The sequence below is a fragment of the Xenopus tropicalis genome, chromosome 10, assembly GCF_000004195.4.
Source record: "Xenopus tropicalis strain Nigerian chromosome 10, UCB_Xtro_10.0, whole genome shotgun sequence".
NCBI classification, from domain to species: Eukaryota; Metazoa; Chordata; class Amphibia; order Anura; family Pipidae; genus Xenopus; species Xenopus tropicalis.
This window is the reverse complement of record NC_030686.2, coordinates 7,405,708-7,424,679: the sequence shown is the minus strand read 5'-3', so window position 1 is coordinate 7,424,679 and position 18,972 is coordinate 7,405,708. Positions and strand designations below refer to the sequence as shown.

Below are 18,972 nucleotides of genomic sequence, written 5' to 3'. Positions count from 1 at the left end.
ATATACCACGAGTAGACAAAAAAAAATACAGGTCAAATAGCTGGGGGGTTACCTGGTCTCCAGGCTATCGGCACTAGTACAGTATAGAAACTTTACTGTATGTGCACCAATTACCAAAGTAGGGGGGTTGTCTTCCAAGTCCGGAGCCTAGGGCAGCATGATTACAGCAGTTAGTTATGGAGAATGTAAACATTAGCTATGTGGTATCAGCTTCTTTGACAAAGAGCCTAATTTGCCGTTTCATTATTTGAGACGATCCCTAAGCTTAGCTTCTCAACAGCAGCCCAGAGCGCACTGAGCATGTGCAGTGTCACCGACACTAAAGAGAAGCCCTAACCAGACCAGGGTTGGACTGGGGGGTGCAGGGCCCACAGGGGCTTCTGCCTCAGGGGCCCCTGCACCCTCCAATGGCCCCCACTGCCTTCAAAACCCCCCCCCCGCAGAGGCCCCCCCAACACCCTCTGACCCCCTCCCCCGAGCTCTCCTAAATGATGAAACTTACCTGCGGCGCATTGTGGGAGGGAGACCCACCGGGTTTTTTCCCAGGACCCCGGTGGCCGAGTCCAATGCTTAACAAGTTCTGTGATAATGATGTGTGGGTGGGTCGAGCCCCTCTGCCTTCCTCCCCACCCTTGACCTAACTAAGCCCCAATTCCAGGTCTGGCAGCATCTGTGATGTCATAGGCATATATATATTAAGCTCTAAACTCACATTTTGATAAATCTGCCCCTAAGTATATAAAATACAGCATTTCTACCCATGTTCCTTTTTAAGCTTTAGTTCCCCTTTAAACATGCAGTTGTAAAAATCCACAGGAAGACAAAGGCAACGCACGAACAGAAAACAGAATATACAGATTTTTATTTTCTTTTTTTTTTGTCACAAAATGATTACAATCCAATAGAAATCAGTCTGCCGGTCACCAGCCAGTAAAGAACGCCCAACCACTGAAAGGCCAACAGTAAACGTGTGTGTCTGTATGCAATGGCTTCTTTTAGTATTGACGGCTACAGAATTGCAGAGGTTGGGAGATAAAACAAATTACAAAATAAAACTGTGGCATGTAAAAAGGACAAGCACTCTTTGCACCATATTTAAAAAAAAAAAAAAAAAGAAAAATATATATTTATAATCTATAGAAAAAGAAGGCAGTAGAGCAACACAAGCTTTTGGATGCGGCGATCTACATAAAAAAAAAAAAATCTATTAACCTCAAAAAGGTGCTGAGTTGGGGAGGTTAATATTTAGCAAACTAAAAGCCAGACCCCTGGTGCTGAGGGGCATTTACAAAATCCCACCCCAAGCAAATTCTATCAAATAAAAGCTCTTTAAAAAGGGAATATAGGGGCCTGTAAAGGGGAAGAAGGAGCAGATCCACTGTAGGCACTTTTTGTCTTGAAAAGATTCTTCTGTAGTAGATGTCTAGGGAGGAAAGGAGAGATATTTGGGGGTTAAGCAATTGTTTCATCAGATAATGAATTATTATAACTAATTAGAAGGGGGACATGTTGTACATCGGAGGATGAGCTGTTTATTCTGTGGCCTGTGTGTGTTGGGGCCGGGGAAGGAGCACTGATTACTACCACTGTCCAATAATACACCTTTTTCCAGCATTCCTATTGTATTTGAGATAGCTGCCTTAACTTTACATCTACTGGCTCCAACATGCCTGCCCAACTGTTATCCGACTGAAAATCAGGTTTAGAATTCCTGTTGGGGCAATGACTGATTCACCTTGTTACCATCGGGGTGAGGAGAACAGGCCCTCTCTTATCAGCTTTATAAATCACCCACCTCAAGGTGGGCATATTGGGGAAAGATAAACTAATTTGGCAACCTCACCAAATGAGTAAATCTTTAAAGAAATACTGTCATGATTTTTATGGGGTACTTTTTATTTCTAAATGACACTGTTACACAGCAAATAATTCCCTCTGCCATTTAAACTTTTATTCTTGAACCAACAAATGTATTTGTAGCTGGAATATTGGTGTGTAGGCGCCATCTCAGTGCCTTGTGCCTGAGTCTGAGCTTTCAGCCAGCGCTACTCATTAGAACTGCTTTCAGCTAACCTATTGTTTCTCCTACTCCCATGTAACTAGAGGAGTCCCAAGCCGAACTTGGATTTCTTACTATTGAGTGCTATTCTGATACCTACTGGGAGCTGCTATCTTGTTCCCTTCCCATTGTTCTGCTGATTGGCTGCTGGGAAGGGGGGGGGGGATATCACTCCAACTTGCAGCGCAGCAGTAAAGTGTGACTAAAGTTTATCAGAGCACAGATCAAATGGCTGTGGCACCCTGGGAAATATGGTTAGCCCCATGTGAAATTTCAAAATTAAATATAAAAAAATCTGTTTGCTCTTTTGAAAAACAGATTACAATGCAGGATTCTGCTGGAGAAGCTCTATTAACTTATGGGTTTTGAAAACACATGTTTTCCCATGACAATATTCATTTAAATGCATGGCCACCTTTACGTGGCTTTCTATACCTAATCTACAGGTTTATCAGCCTGCTAATTTGGATTAAAGTTTGCATTGAGAAGGGTCAGAAAAGTGATTTCATTGCATAATTAATTAGATATAATTTATTTTTATTGTATCCCCTTGTTGATGTTTTTGTTACACTATTTAGCTTTACTGTAGATTCTGCGTTCTGCCACTAGGTGGAGCAGTGGGAACGAAGTAGAGAAAGTATTCTGCTAAAATAACAGTGCTTCAAAGGCCTAAATGTACTATTAAATATAAATGGCGACACAGCAGTGAACTCTGGTCTTTTTCTCTAGATTAATCCTCTGTGACTCCCACCCCTGCTCTACGCTGGATGAGAAAGCACAGGGCTAAAGAAGGAGGCACAGGTAAGCAGCACTATGTCACTGGATCAATTGAACACACAAGCTCTTGCTATCACTAGTGGCAATGAAGACAAATGACCTGCCTATACATTCAAAAGAGCTTGCCTGCAATATAGCAGCAGAGTGCCAAGCAGTACCTTGTGCAAGAGGATTTATGCCATCATGTGGTTATCAGAGTAGCCCCCCCTGACTGGGTGGTCACTGTAGCCATCCATTGCATACTCCACATCCATATCTCCTCCCATTGGTTCTAATGGAATATCTTCAGGGTACATAGCTCGATAATTTTCCATTTCTGCAAAGGTAAAGAACACCATTAGATTCAAATATATATGTACTTTCAGTGATCCATTAATGCTACCTTGGCCCAGAGCTTTAAAAGAGATAAACCCCATTGATGAATATGTCTAAAAAAGCCATATTTTATAGAATTAACTGACTGCACTAGCCTAATGTTTCAGCATCTCTATAGTAGCAATGATATAGGTCACAGGAACTCCCCATCTTGGATTCTGTTAGAACTCTCCAGTATAGTGCATATGCTCAGTGAGTTCTAGCAGAAAATAAGGCTGGTCTGTCATATAAACTGATGGTACAGGGCTGACTATAAAATTATATTGCTAATTGCACGGGTTTCTGGTCTTCAATGAATTCATTATCAGTATTAATTACTAATCAGCCTCGTATAGTGACATTTATATTCTGTATATACAGTATATTGTGGGTGAGTCCCTAAGCTCAGGTAAGTGACAGCAGCACAGAATATGTGCTGGGAATCAGCAGAAAAGAATATGGGGGGGCTACTGGGGCATCTTTGGGGGCACAGATCTTCCCTGCTAAAGGGAATATACAACATTTCTGCCCTACTGCTTTAGTTAGGCTTTAGTTCTCCTTTAACAGAGATAGTGTTATTCTTCTTAAAGCTTTGTTTCCTCACTCAGGGGCTCAAACACATCTGACCCAGTATATCTGGGGTGCCCAAAAGCCCTACACATTTTGTGTAGGACTGCTTACCAATTGGACAGGAGGTTCAAAGTTAACGCTCCTGGATCCCGTCCAATCAGAAAGCAGTTCATGCACATACAGACATTTTTTTGCCAATCACGTTGTGGAAAGTTGTGATAAGATGATCTGGGGGCCCCCAATGCATTACCGCCCCTAGTCCCCTATTTAGTATTAATCCAGCTCTGCCCACAATGAATTTAATGTAAAATGCCATTGTAAGTAACTGCATGTGCATTTTACAACATAAATGGTATTTTGCCGTTCTACAACAATGTTCAGTTCACTTACCATCTGGATAAGGATCATTAAGAGGAATCATGCTCTGCGCCTGAAAATGAAAACACAATTTTGCATGTAATGTGAGTAATAAATTGGTAAGAAGTCACAATTCTGCTGATGAAAAGCCAAAGAAAGAGATGATCCCACAGCAAGTGGGTGGCAAATTATCATTGGGAATAATGATCAGATGTATAGAATCTTTCATTCTCTGCGTTATTGAACCCTGCCAAACTCTAAGGGTTAAATGCAGTGTGCATAAAGGGGATGTAAATGCGCACTTCAGCAGTTTACATACATTTTCCAGGCTTTCAGCAGCTCTCTCTGAACTTTCTATGCACCGGTCGGTTAACTCTAGGGCTGCCAATTCTCAATTAACGTTAAGCTTTCAGTATGTTACAAAATGGATAATTCTAAGCAACTTTTCAATTGGTTATTTATTAATTGATTATTTAATCGTTTTTTAATTATTTGCCTTCTAACTCCTTGCAGCTTTCAAATGGGGGTCACTGACCCCGGCAGCCAGAAAACTATTGCGCTGTGAGGCTCCAGTTTTGTTGTTATAAAAAGTAACTTATTTTACTATTCAGGTCCTCACCTACTCATATACCAGCCTCTCATTCAAATCAATCCCTGGTTGCTAAGGTAATTTTGACCCTAGCTGCTGAAACTCAAAACTAGCGAGTTGCTGAAAAAAACCTACAAATAAAAAATGAAGACCAAATGCAAAGTGTCTGAGAATATTGCACTCGGTCATACTAAAAAAGTTAACACAAAGGTGAATAACCCCCTTAAGCCTCATACAGCTACAAGCTATAGGTCTAAAACCGCAAATATCATAGAAACCACTAAAGCCAGAAAATGAAGTAATGAAGTAACATCAATTCATTTTTTAGGTTTAGATTCCCTTTAAGGCACAAATAGGTCAAAATATTTGCCCAGCTGCACTTTATAGCCTTTTCCCCAGCAAATGCAGAAATAGTGATGCCAAATCCCAGGTACTTACTGCTTCCCAGGCGGCAGGATCCTGTCGGAAGATGGCATTAGTGAGCTCCACGGACACGCGCTTCCTATAATCTGCGTTTTTGTCCTCGGATATGCGGAATAGAACAGCAGCAGCATATGTGGCTAAAATAGAAATTGCATAGTGAATAAAGCAGAATTTCTTCCCCACCTCAACGCCATATGCGATAATGGTATGTGCTTCCAATCCAGGCCAGCTGTTGGCTGTTGAATGCCTCAGACCAGAACTGGGTGCAATAATGTTCCAAGTTCACACAGCTGGTACATAACTGGACACGGTTTTGATCCGTAACAGACTCATCAGAGCTTAGCTTAAGAGTTTATTAACAGTTATTACAGTAGCCTCCATATGTTCATATGTGTGTGTTTCCCCCTCACCTATGCCTTCATTGCGGGAGTGCAGCAATTCCATGAGTGGGGCTGAGGCTCCCTCTGCATCAATGGTGTCTGCCGCTTCTTTATCCTGAGCCAACTCACACAGCACGCCCGCGGCCACTCTCTGAATATTCTCCACAGGGGAATACAGGAGCTGCAATAGAATGGAAACACACTTTATACATACACAGACTTACTGACTTACAACTAAAATCACATTAGTACGTCGTAATTCCATATGAAATTGACATAATCGTATCCCTAGAATGAATACTTAACAAACAGATAGTTTATATCACATTAAGTGGCCTATTAAAGATCTTAGCAAACTGGATTATTATATATCAGTAAGTATTGCCCTTTTACATCTTTCACATTGAACCACCATTTTGTGCTGGGCTGTGTGCTCCCTCAGAGATCAGCTGACAGGAAATAACTAACAGGAAGTAGTGGATCTAGAAGTTAGGAATTATACATGTGTATTTGCCTGGCACACCATAAATGGGGATTGCTGTAAGGGGGTTACCTGTAAATGGGGAACACGGCACTTCTAAAAATGATAAAATAAACAATTTTGTATCATATTAAGCGTAAGAGTGTGTTTCAACCCTTTGTCAGGGGCACATCCATTGGTATTTTTATGCAGGTGCCTCAAATGCATAAAATAAAATTGAAATTGTGGTTTATTTTTGCATATTTTGGAGTGTCCTGTTCCCCTTCTCTTGTGGTCAAAAATATCTGGCGTGCACCAGAACTACTGTACAGGAATCTGACCCCTTATCCGGAAACCCATTATCCAGAAAGTTCCGAATTACGGAAAGGCCGTCTCCCATAGACTCCATTTTAATCAAATAATTCACATTTTTAAAAATGATTGTAAGCTCTTTTGGGCAGGGCTCTCTTCACCTCTTGTATTGGTTATTGATTGCTTTATATGTTACTCTGTATGTCCAATGTATGGAACCCACTTATTGTACAGCGCTGCGGGGTATGTTCCAGGATTCTGGATAATGGGTCGCATACCTGTATTACTCTAACTGACCTCCAAGCTGTACTTCCATGAGTATTTTTTTGTTTAGAGCAAATAAATATTTTCCTCAAATCTGTCCCCAACTGGCCTTCAGGTTTTGCCCCCCAAATCAAGGCTTTAAGCCCCACCTCAGGCGCCTGTCAAAGTTTTGGAACTAATTTTCAGGAAGGGAATGGTTTACAAACAGAGCCAGGAAACAATACCCACAATTCAAAGTAAGGCATATATTAAAATGACGATGTCCAAGATTGATTTCAAACACAAGAGCTAAAATACATTATGCTACTGATATCAAGTGAGTTAATGGAGCCAATTAGCTGCCCTGATGACTAATTAATGAGAGACAGCATCCCCCTAAAGGCTCCCATTACATGAGCACACTGGGAATGCTGGGAATGCCGAGCATATAAATGACCTCTAGTTGCACTGGAAGCAGAGGAGCCCATTAGGCTTGCACCTTGGCTAACAGAAAGGGTCGTGGCCCTGGGGGTTAAGGTATGTGGAACTCACATCAAGCTAAAGCCATTACTGTGGGACTGAGATCCAAATCTGACGAGTCAGCAGAACTCTGAAAGCAGGTAGGAACGCTACAGCGCCAACGGCTTGGTTCTGCGCCATTAGGAATACACATCCTCCTTTATATTAACTCTTTCCAGGATATATAAGCCTCTGCTTATACAGATCATTTTTGTTATACATCACATATCTACTGGTTATTTCCAGAGATCACAAGTCCCCTATGATATAATGCAAAATCCCACAGAAATTGGGCCAAAGCCTGTGATCCTCAGTATAAGTATAGTATTCACACACACACATTATATTACAATATATATTTTAGATAGATGATAGGTAGATGATATTATATAATATAGACAGACAGACAGACAATAGATAGATAGATAGATAGATAGATAGATAGATAGATAGATAGATAGAAACTACCTGTTGGTGAAGTATTAGTTTTGGGGGGTATAGTTTTCCTTTAAGTACCTAAACCTTCATGATGAAGGGTAATTTGTAATCTTCATATTTAGGCAAAAATTGCTTTATGGAGCTCAAGAAATAAGAAATTTAACATTCTTGTTTCACACTGGAATCATTAAATTTGAATGGCCGGCTACATTTTCCAATAGAACAAACAATTGCGGGTCAGGAAAAAGCTCATGTTCTGCAGAGCAGGAAGTGAAGGGGAAAAGCCTATAAAGGAAACTGGCTTCCCTTACAGCATTGTATCCCTTGTTTGTGTGTTTAGGAGAAAGAATTCAGTTATAAAGTTCTGTTCATGGTGAAGAACTTTCATTTGTCACATGACACTGTGTGTATTTTAGCTAGGTCTAATCTATTTTATGATTTATTAATTAACAAACAAACAAACAAAGAGCAGGTAATGTCATTCCTTCTACAGCCAGCATGACTTTAACCCTTTATTTGCCGAGCACAAGCAGGATCACAGCAAGAGCTCTGACTAAAATAAAGGTGATCATTTACCATACAAAAGCTTAAGGCAGTGGTTTCCAGATTCTGGGGCAGTCCCCCTTCCCAAACTGGAATGAACTTTGAAGGTCAGTTCTTCTATACTACCCTCCCTTATATTATTATTAATACACTGCTATAAACTACGGGAGGGAGACCAAATGTTTAAACAGGGAGAAATAAATAAATATATAAATCTTTCTTCCTCCCAGGTGTCCCCTACGTGACTTATAGTTGGGAGCATGGGAAATGTGTAGTTCTGGAGAAAGTTCTGTACTGCTAATGTATGCCCAAGCCCAAAGGGGGTCTCACCTGAAAGACCAGAAGAACACGGTGGTGCTCATTTAACAGTACCCAAGGTTGGTGCTTTTTTTTTAAAGAAGAGCAGCGCCAGCCTAGGGTAACAGATACACAACTAGAATAAAAGAGGGAGTGTCTAGACAACTACCACTGATACCTTTACCTTTCCTTCTCCTTTAGAGAAGAACCATAAGGCTGGAGTTTTAGAGAAAGTTCTGTACTGCTAATGTATGCCACACAGGGCTGATTCTAAGGCAGCAGATAAATGCAGGGTGAGGATAAACTCCTACGCTGGCATCAGCCTTTCCCTGTGCCGGCACCTGGAGCAATTGCATTGGCCCGTGTGAGAGCATACTCACGTGCTTCTGTGCCAAAATCCACTCTGCGTGCCTGAACCCAGGCCAACACAATGGCTCCAGGTGCAGAGAAAGGCTAATGCCAGTGTAGGGACTGATTCTTGGCTTGCGTTTAGCCTAAGAGTCTGTAGACATCTGCTTAAGGACCATAGCACACAAGTGGCGAGTTGTCGTTGCAAAATGTGACAGTACTTACACCAAATAGCTTCTCCCTCACCAGGTGCAGTGTCCATGCTCTGTGTGGTTTTTTTTTAGCAATGAGCCATTGTCTATATGCACCAGAACTCACCTGTACAAACAGCGGGATGGTGTTTAGCTTGTAGATGTCCATACGGTTCACAGGATCCCTGGCAAGAATATGCAGAGCCCCAGTGCAACCTTCCACAATCTCTTCCATCTTCACTCCATCCTACAGAATAGGAAAATCAGTATTCTAGACAATTCAAAAACAAACTCTATTCTGAGAACATTTATGTCATAGACACCATATGTCAGAGAGAATGCCATCTAGTAAATGTCAGATCCACAGGGAAATTGATAACCTGTTGGCCGGTAGCAGTTCAGTCCTAGAGATGAATTAATAAATGGCACATCTTAAGGGTTGTGGATACTTTAAGACCCAGCTAAGAAATACTAAGCAATTACTTGGGCCACAATCGTTTTATGTAAAGAAATAATCTTTCTTGCCCTTTTTTTTTGTCTTCTGTAGGTAAGTAGAAAATGATGTTGGCTTCATATTTTACTGTAGTTATACACATTAAAATCAGGTTTTATGTTTTCCACAATATTTGGATTTATGCACAGGGGCACAATCTGATCAGTAAGTAGATGGGGAAGCCGATACGTCTCTCTTTGCTGCTTATTTATCTAGGAAAGCACCGAATCCAGGATTCGGCCTTTTTTAGCAGGATTCAGATTCAGCTGAATCCATGCCTCTAGCCAAAACCAAATCTTTAAAACTATGACTTTTAGCCATGTAAATACGGAAGTTGAACACCGAGCACACAGTTCTCTTTAGTCCTTCCTTGTAATAATTTGCAAACGCAAATTAGGATTTGGTTCAGTATTTGGCCAAGTCTTTCACAAAGGACTCCGCGTTCGGCCGAATCCCAAAACAGTGTATTTGGTGCATCCCTATAATTATCTACCTGAGCTGTGTGCATATCCAGAAAACTCCCTTTTTAAGCAAAAGCCTCTACATTAATAGGGATACATCAGGGACGTTTCGGATCCTAGTACCACCCTGAGGTGATGCCTACCCCTCCCTTGCCCTCCGTATTTAGGTTTTTTTGCGTCAGAGGGGGCTGCAATATCACACTCTGCACTACAAGAGCTGAAATTCCATCTGAGGAAAAAAAAATTGGAATTTCAACTCCTGGACGTTACCAGGAGTAGGTTTTTGCAGCCCCCTGTAATTTCAGGAGGGCTGTCGCCGGAGGAGAATTTATTTACTTGCCTAATGAGAGCAGCACCCCTGGGATACATTGAAGTTTAGTCTTCCCCATGGGGCTATGCATTTTGGAAATGATGAGGAGGAATTCTCACCGTGTAGGGTTGCTGTGCCCCGGAAGCTGCATGCCTCTGTGCATCTTGGTGAGCTTTAACCAGCAGCTGGACTAGCCTGGGAATGACACCTGCATCGTATAAGGGAGCATGATTGGCTGGACAAAGGGCCAAGTTCCGGATCAAGCCGATGGTTGCCTGTAAGCGAGAAGATAGGATTATTATAAGAAAGATACCATAATGTGGATATGGCACAACCGAAAAGACCAGAGCATATGTGTACCTTGACCAGTGGCCACTGGTATGGTGGGTTGAGAAGTTTCACAATGGCAGGGATGCCGTAGTGCAGTCGCACTGAATTCTGAGCCACCTCTGCGTCTTGGTGGCGACTGGTCAGGTGACGCAGGGCACAGACAGCAGGCTCTGCAATGTCATCCTTGTCACTCGCACGAAGGATGGTGTGAATCAGAGACTCAACCCCGTTGCTCTGCGTCACGAGAGTCTTGTTGCGACCGTTGTTGCAGGTGAGGTTGGACAATGTGCCAGTGGCACAGGTGAGGACGTTTACATCATCAGAACTCAGCTGGTTCACCAGGATCTTTAGAACGTTATCCAGGCCCTCCTGCAAGTCCAATACAATAGATGTTAGCACTGAGCAGAACTGTATCTTTTAACTACTGGAGCAGATGCTTGGCAACTACAGAATCCCTTGCACCAACAATCAATCAGCAAATGAATCCCATGACACTTTGCAGGACTGCAGTACCCAAAACACTCAGTAAAAACTCCCAGCATGGTAGCACAATGGCTGGCTTGCAGTGCCAAGGTCCTAAGTTCAATTCCAACCAGGGCACTGTAAGGGGTTTATGTTTGGCCCAATCCCTGCACAGATTTCCCAACACACTCAATTTCCGGTTACACAGAAAGCCCAGGGAAGACTGAATCTCTCCCACTGGGGTTTTAAACACAGCAAGGGCAAGTATGCTGATTGGGTTCCCAAATGCAGACTGGTTTTACCCTTATAGGAGCTTATTAGTGTTATCATTAACATTAAAACATACAAGCAGGTAAATTGGCTCCTGATAAAAGTGACCATCATGTGTGTAAATGTAATCTATGTAATGTAATAGGAACCTTAGATTGTAAGTTCCTGTGGGGCAGGAACAGAAGGGAATGGGATAGGGATCTAAGATTGTAAGTTCCTGTGGGGCAGGGACTGATGGGAATGTGACAGGGACCTTAGATTGTAAGCTCACTGGGGCAGGGACTGATGGGAATGGGATAGGGACCTTAGATTGTAAGCTCCACTGGGGCAGGGACTGATGGGAATGTGATAGGGACCTTAGATTGTAAGCTCACTGGGGCAGGGACTGATGGGAATGGGATAGGGACCTTAGATTGTAAGCTCACTGGGGCAGGGACTGATGGGAATGTGACAGGGACCTTAGATTGTAAGCTCCACTGGGGCAGGGACTGATGGGAATGTGATAGGGACCTTAGATTGTAAGCTTACTGGGGCAGGGACTGATGGGAATGTGATAGGGACCTTGGGTTGTAAGCTTACTGGGGCAGGGACTGATGGGAATGTGATAGGGACCTTAGATTGTAAGCTCACTGGGGCAGGGACTGATGGGAATGTGATAGGGACCTTAGATTGTAAGCTTACTGGGGCAGGGACTGATGGGAATGTGATAGGGACCTTAGATTGTAAGCTTACTGGGGCAGGGGCTGATGGGAATGTGATAGGGACCTTGGGTTGTAAGCTCACTGGGGCAGGGACTGATGGAAATTTTTCAGAATGTCAGCACTATATAAGTAAAGATTAACATATTTAGTCTTCAGTTTGTAATTATTTTTACTGCCAATTTGAGTTCTTTTTTTTTGCTCCACAGCTCTTAGGATTGGAATTTAGTCACTTAATTGCTAGAACTTAATTACCTAATTGCTAGTATTTAATTGAAAAGTCTTCTTTTATATCATCTGCACCCGATGAAAAATCTGAAATATGTAGTACTGTGCAACTCTAAATATAACTATGTGCCTATTTTAATTCTCCTACTCCTACCTTTGGCCTTCGACATTGTGTAACTGGCTTGGAAGGAGCAGAATAGGAGTAATTAATCAAAATGACCAAGAAATGCAGTGTTTGAAAGATGTTATAGAATGCCCTATTCCTAGAAACCATACTATTGTCCTTTATTGGTTTTTTTATAGTTTAATTATTTGCCTTCCTCTTCTATATCTTTCCAGCTTTCAAATGGGGGTCCCTGACCCCGGCAGTCAAAAACGATTGCCCTGTAAGGCTACAATTTTATTATTTTTACTTTTTATTCCTTATCTTTCTATTCAGCCCCACATTCCATTCTCGAATTCAACCCTCTGCCTCGTTGCTAAGATAAACAAGACCCTAGCAACCGCATAGCTGCTGAAATTCCAAACTGGAGAGCTGCTGAACAAAAAGCTAAAGAACTGAAAAACTACCAGCTTTTCTCCCTTAAGAGTTATACTATGAATGGGAGGAGGCCTCGGCAATGTAATGAGAATAAGAACATCCTGAGTACTGAGTGAATAAAATGTAATGTTTAACAAGTTCATGACGTGCTGGATAAGTGGGCAGAGAGCCCTTCCAGAATGCCGAGGTGTGGCAGGTAATTATACGACAAACCTCAATAGTCATCACAAGGCCTTCTCACTTGGGTGTGTGTAACATCTCGCAACTGTACACGCCTGTGTTTTCCTTAATTGCAACTCAGAAAGCTCTTCCGAAACTTGTCTTGGAAAGGGAAAACACACCCATTTTATAGGGATTGGACTATGCCCATTTTGTAAAGATATTCCCTACCAAGCCGTGCTTTTATGGCTTATTCTCTCAAGGACACCTAATAAATGCTAAAAGTGCAAGTAACAGCAAAAAAATACTTTATATACATTGTAAACTGGTCATAAATGCCCATACACCCCAAACTATAGGCCTAACAATATACATATGCCACTGGGTAATCCTAAATAGAAAACTGCCATTTTAAGTACTAAAGGCCGCCCCCCTGGGATCATAGGATTCACGGTGCACACAAACAAACCAAGGCACACATACATGTTAGGCCACAACAGCCAATGAATGGACAGAGTTCTGCATTTTACTTCCACACTATTTCCTGTTAGTTAGAGTTAGAGCTGCATTATTTCCTGTCAGCTGATCTCTGAGGGAGCACACAGCCCAGCACAAAATGGCGGCTCAAAGGAAAACATGTAAAAGGGCAATATTTACTGATATAAGATTCTTTAATAGACTACTTTATATGATATAAACTATCTGTTGGTTAAGTATTCATTCTGGGGGGTATAGTTCTCCTTTAAAAGCCCCTGCAGCCACAAATAAGTTTTTTTATATAACACAACAAGGCCTACATGCAGCCCTTTTATGTGCAGTTATGGGCCTATAAACACCAGCTTTACAACGGGTATACATCTCTTTAAAAGTTCTGTACTTTCCACTGAAGCCATAAATGGGCCTGCGCTTACTTGACGCAAGTGAAGACAGATGAATTTCCTGAGTCAATACAAGGTGCAGGAAAGGGATACACACAGGCCCCGAGCTCACAGGAAGGCCACGCAGGCTGCCACGGGGAATAACATTCACACAGAACCGACAAATATGTTTTTTCAGTCTATTTCTTATTGTCGAGCGTAGTGTTGTGAAAAGACTGCCAATAAGAATGCAACCCAGCCTGGCCGGCAGATTCCCATTTTATGAGACGGGCGGAGTAGAGGCTTATCGAGGCCAATCAATCACTGAACATTTCTAAGAATTCTCAATCAATAAGTGGCACACCCTGACACTAAAAAAACGACTGGAAGAGGACAGTTACAGTCTGGACAGACAGACAAGGATAACCAGATATTTTGTCCCCCCTGGGGGTGCCATACATGCCCTGGCAGTATAACCAAAACTCACTGGATCCCCTGGGATCTGGTTATTAATCCAAGGGGAAAACAATGGCACAGCATAGAGATGGGATAATCCAAGACCACAGGAGAGCGTCCCATTCAGAAACAATGAGCAGGGTGCACAATATACCCTGTTTAGTTTTAGTATGTTATAGGATAGCCAATTCTAGGCAACTTTTCAATTGGTCTTCATTATTTATATGTATTGTTTTTGAATTATTTGCCTTATTCTTCTAATCCTTTGCAGCTTTCCAACAGAAGGTCACAGACCCCGGCAGCCAAAAAAAGATTGCATTGTGCAACCAGTTTTAGTTATTGCTACTTTTTAGTACTTATTTTTCTATCCAAGTCCACCCCTATTCATCTATCAGCCCCCATTCAAACCACACCCTGGTTGCTAAGGTAATTTGGATCCTAGCAACCAAATAGCTGCTGAAACTCCAAACGGGAGAGCGGCTGAACAAAAACTGAAATAAAAAAAAAAAAACAATAAAAAATGAAGACCAACTGCAAATTGTCTCAGAATATCACACTCTACATCCTACTAAAAGTAAACTCAAAAGGTGAGCAAGCCCTAACAGAATGCCTGAGCCAGGCACATAGCAGTGGCATTCCATGGGCAGAACACCTTTCCTTACGGCTGTGCCCATTATGCCTACAGCCAAAGGCCAGACCAGAGCTGCCGCAGGAGGCAGAGAGAAATCGGTTGTATTTCCCCAGTAGGACAGTCTGGTCGCCACCCTTCCCTGAAGCAACCTTCTATTCTCCCAGCCTATCTCACCACACCTTGTGCTTTTGTTCCAAGAACCCTGATTCAGCACCGATCATCTCTCATAGCCAAGCAATGCAGATTAAACGTACAAACTATGCTAAAGTAGACTGTACCCTGTCCTTGAATGTTTGTGCATTTTTTATGAGTCAATATATTGAGATACACTGAATTTTAGAGGTAACATACATATAACTATTCTTGAAAGGAGATCGGTTTACTGCATTCCCTAAATGAATCTGGTGTTCTCATAAAAGCAGCTCCAACTCACATAAACATTACATTCAGATAAATACGGCTACCTAAAATGTTAACGTCATATAAATGCAACTAACAGGGTATATTTTACCAGCTTGTCCTCAAATCTACAGAGAAAAATAAATTCCTGTTAAGGCCACTGTTGGCCAAAGCATTTCATTCATGTCAAAAGGGTTGATGTGATCGGTTATGACTTGTTCAGGTAAAAAGCCAGCCAGAGAGGGGCACGAGGGCCAGAGAGGGGCACGAGGGCCAGAGAGGGGCACGAGGGCCAGAGAGGGGCACGAGGGCCAGAGAGGGGCACGAGGGCCAGACACAGGCAGTGTGGGAATTGCTGAATAAGTGCCTAACTGATGAACTGGTATAACAATGTAAAGCTCTGTAGAAATGTCTTTCCCCATAACAAGCGTTTCCCAAGAGCCCACCTGTTTAGTGGCCACATCAGAGAGATTCCTTAATGTCCACAGGCAGTTCTGTACAAGTCTTGGGCTGTTGCTGGTCAGATGTTTCCCCAGTGCTTGCATTCCACCTGTAGGGAAGAGAATGGATTACACACAACCTGAAGGGGCAGAGATAAAAGGCACACCTGGCAGCAAAGGTATAGGGTTGGTCATAAACTAAAGCTCTGAAATGTCTCATAAAAGGCAGCTACAGCTTTAGTGTGAAATGAAATCATTTCAGCCAATAGCAGCAGATTGATTATTTGTTGAATTAACAGAAATGGGGGGGGGGCATTGATGTGCAGCTGGGTGGTAGGGAGGCAGTTTATGTTTAGGGGCAGGATATGACAGATATGTTGGTATACAATCAAAATAATATGGCTAATGTCACACCAGGAGATATGGCAGGACCCTACATTGGCCGAGCCTCATTCAACTGTAACAAGGTTTGGGAGAGCCACAAAAGCATGAAAATAGTATCCTGATGATTGCCAGTCAACACAGGCCTACAAAATAGCCAATCTGTGGGTTCTGGCAATTGACAGGGGGGCTGCTGTAAGATGCCATAGGCAGTCACTATTTATTGGGCCAGAGGGGGGCTGTTTGTGTACTTGAAATGCCAGGGCCTATTTTGAGTCCCAGTTAGGCTAATGCCACACAAGGCGTATATCGGCTACATGTGCCTGCACCCGAGCGTAATCCATTCATTCGGGTGCAGGCACATGTAGGAGGCACTTTTCCACTTGCTGAAAATATCCGCCCTACGCCTGGTGTGGCATTAGCCTTAAGGCCTAATCTAGACTGTCAACCAGCAAGAGGCAGTGAACTTGGTCTTTACGCCTCCAAAAATGAATTTCTGCTCTGGGGCCCCTGGGAGCAACATAAAAAGAGGTATGGAGCAACATATTGCTCTTAATTCAGTGGTTAGGGGTTCACTAGCCTACCTTATAGCCACAAAAAGTGGTGGGGGACACGAGAGGACTACATGGGCTAAACACAGGACACAGTGTTCAAATAGCAACATTATATTATGGGCTGTGCAATGCAGCCTTTCCTAACTGCCTTAACCACCCACCCAGTTTGTCTGGGTTTGTAAGGGAGGAGGAATCATTTCAGGCAAGCTATGGCAGGCCAAATACAGTACGTGCTCCACGTGGAGCAAAGTCGTTAATGAAAAACTTTGCTCCATCTTCCACAGGTAACGTGTTCAGCTTGTACCCGGGGTCCACCATCAACCAATTGCTAGTGAAGAATGTAACCCCCCCTGGGGGAAGCCTCCTGCTAAGGACCAGTCAGAATAGGGCAAAGGCATAACCCTCAATTACACCTGTATAGGAAAGGCCTTAAAGGACAAGTCAACCCAAAAAAAAATGATAATTTTTGCTAATAAAAGGCAACAAATTCATACTGGAAAGTTGCTGAGAATTATATTTAAACAAAAAAAAATAATTGTAGATGTAATTGCTACTGAAAGAAGCATTTGCTTAATTCCTGCATTTGTTACAAACACTGCTTCTAATAGCAATTATATATACAAATAACTCAAAAACCATTAGGTTTTCTTCTTAAATTAGGCCAGAAATTTTATTTTTGGGTTGACTTGTCCTTTAATGTGCATATTGTTAGTTTGGTTTAGGAAATTCTTCCTCGATCTAGAGTTGATGTTGATAACAAATGACACACGGTACAAGACTAAGGGGCCAAGGCGCACACTCCCCAAGAGCAATACAGTGAAATGTGCAGCGAGGAACATAACAGAGAATGACAAGTCATAATGGAATGATATAAATGGAGACTGGAGGGGGAAGTCGACTCATTGTACTTACCGGCTTCCACAATGGCTGGTTTATTGCTGGGACACACAGACAATACTTTTAGCACCCGGCTTGTGGTCCACAGAAGCTTCTCGTAATTGTAGTTCCTCATGATCTGAACCAACCCTTGAGGTCCTCCATTGGCCAATATAATTAGCTGTGAAGACAGAAAAGGGTTTCTCTTAAAGGGGTGGTTCACCTTCAGTAGTATGTTATAGAATGGCCTATTCTTAGCAACTTTTCAACTGGTCTTATTTTAGTTTTTATAATTATTTGCATTTCTCCTTTGCCTCTATTGGTCTCCGGAGCCACAATTGTAATTGCCATTGTTAATTTTTATTACTAATCTTCCTATTTAGAACGTATCTTATTCATCGAGAGTCTCGCCATCAAACCACTGCCTGGTTGCTAGGATAAAACAGACCATAGCAGCCAACTGGAGACCTGCTGAACAAAGTGCTGAATAACTGAAACTAAAATGAAGACCAATTGCAAATTGTCTAATATTAAAGTCTACATCATACTAAAAATTCATTTAAAAGGTAAACTACACTTTTAAGGCTGGTCATAAACAGAAATATCCGCTCATTAGGCCATGTCACTGAACAACCAAGTGGTAGATATACATAGACGCGTCCATAAAGAACTTTCCACCGCGCCAGATTCATATCTAAATGAGCCCTGATCCCATATGGCTTGGATCCTTTTTGAAATCCAATGTGGGTCAGTGAATAATGCGACTTAAATATCTCTCACTTTAGAGAAGGGATATTGTATTCGCTAAAGGAAATTTAAGCATTAATCCTCGCTGCTTCAGCTTCTCATAAGATTAATATCTTCAGCATGAAAACATGAAGCCTCTGGTCAAAAATCAATTCTAGCCTGCACAGTGGATGTATCAGATTTAACAGATAATGACGCCTACACTTATGCTGAAGTGCAACAAAAAAAATACAGAAAAACCGAATATTCAGGCAGCCGGTGTCAGAACTTAATTCAGGTTAACTTGCCCTTTGGCAGCGGTTTAATTACTTCCTTCGCAAATTAAATCTGATAACTGTCCCCTGAGAGCAACGGTTACCAGCATGCTCTTATTTGAACCGAATTCAAGGAAATCTGGGAGATAAAATTTCCAATACTCTTGTTACTTTCAAAAGTAGGTCAATGGCCCAGCCTACAGGAACGGAGATATTGCCAGGTTCAGTAATGATATGAATTACAGTATTTTTCTACAGCGGTTTTATGGTCCTTTGAAAGCGCTGGGCAGGTTTGTTTCTTACCTTGCTCTCCTGATTTCCATAGGCCAAGAGCTGAAGGCAGTCTGTAGTGATGGCCAAGAATTTGGGGTTATTCTTATTAAGCAAAGGCACCATCTTCTGGAGACCATCTGCCAGACGCACTGCCATCTTTGCCCCTTCCTGGTAGAGCAGCAGGTTGTGCAAGGTGGTGATGGCATAGAATAACACGGATTCTACTGGAGAACTAAATATAAAAAAAAGAAAACAATATGAGAGGTTAGTATAGGGCATTGATATTACCTAT

General features: G+C 42.2%; 1 protein-coding gene across 2 annotated transcripts in view; it reads right to left on the bottom strand.

The window, feature by feature from the left end:
- Window positions 1-843: 843 nt before the first annotated feature.
- jup (junction plakoglobin) overlaps window positions 844-18,972 on the bottom strand; it is a 55,991-nt gene continuing 37,862 nt past the window's right edge. The window contains exons 4-14 of one of the 2 annotated variants that reach the window (XM_018097687.2): window positions 18,711-18,912; window positions 17,443-17,587; window positions 15,602-15,705; window positions 10,485-10,823; window positions 10,244-10,399; window positions 8,988-9,107; window positions 5,540-5,690; window positions 5,145-5,266; window positions 4,151-4,190; window positions 2,995-3,152; window positions 844-1,423 (exon numbers count right to left, since the gene is read on the bottom strand). In XM_018097687.2, the coding sequence (XP_017953176.1) occupies window positions 3,010-3,152; window positions 4,151-4,190; window positions 5,145-5,266; window positions 5,540-5,690; window positions 8,988-9,107; window positions 10,244-10,399; window positions 10,485-10,823; window positions 15,602-15,705; window positions 17,443-17,587; window positions 18,711-18,912 (1,522 nt within the window). In that variant the 3' untranslated portion in view covers window positions 844-1,423; window positions 2,995-3,009. 2 annotated transcript variants of the gene reach the window in all.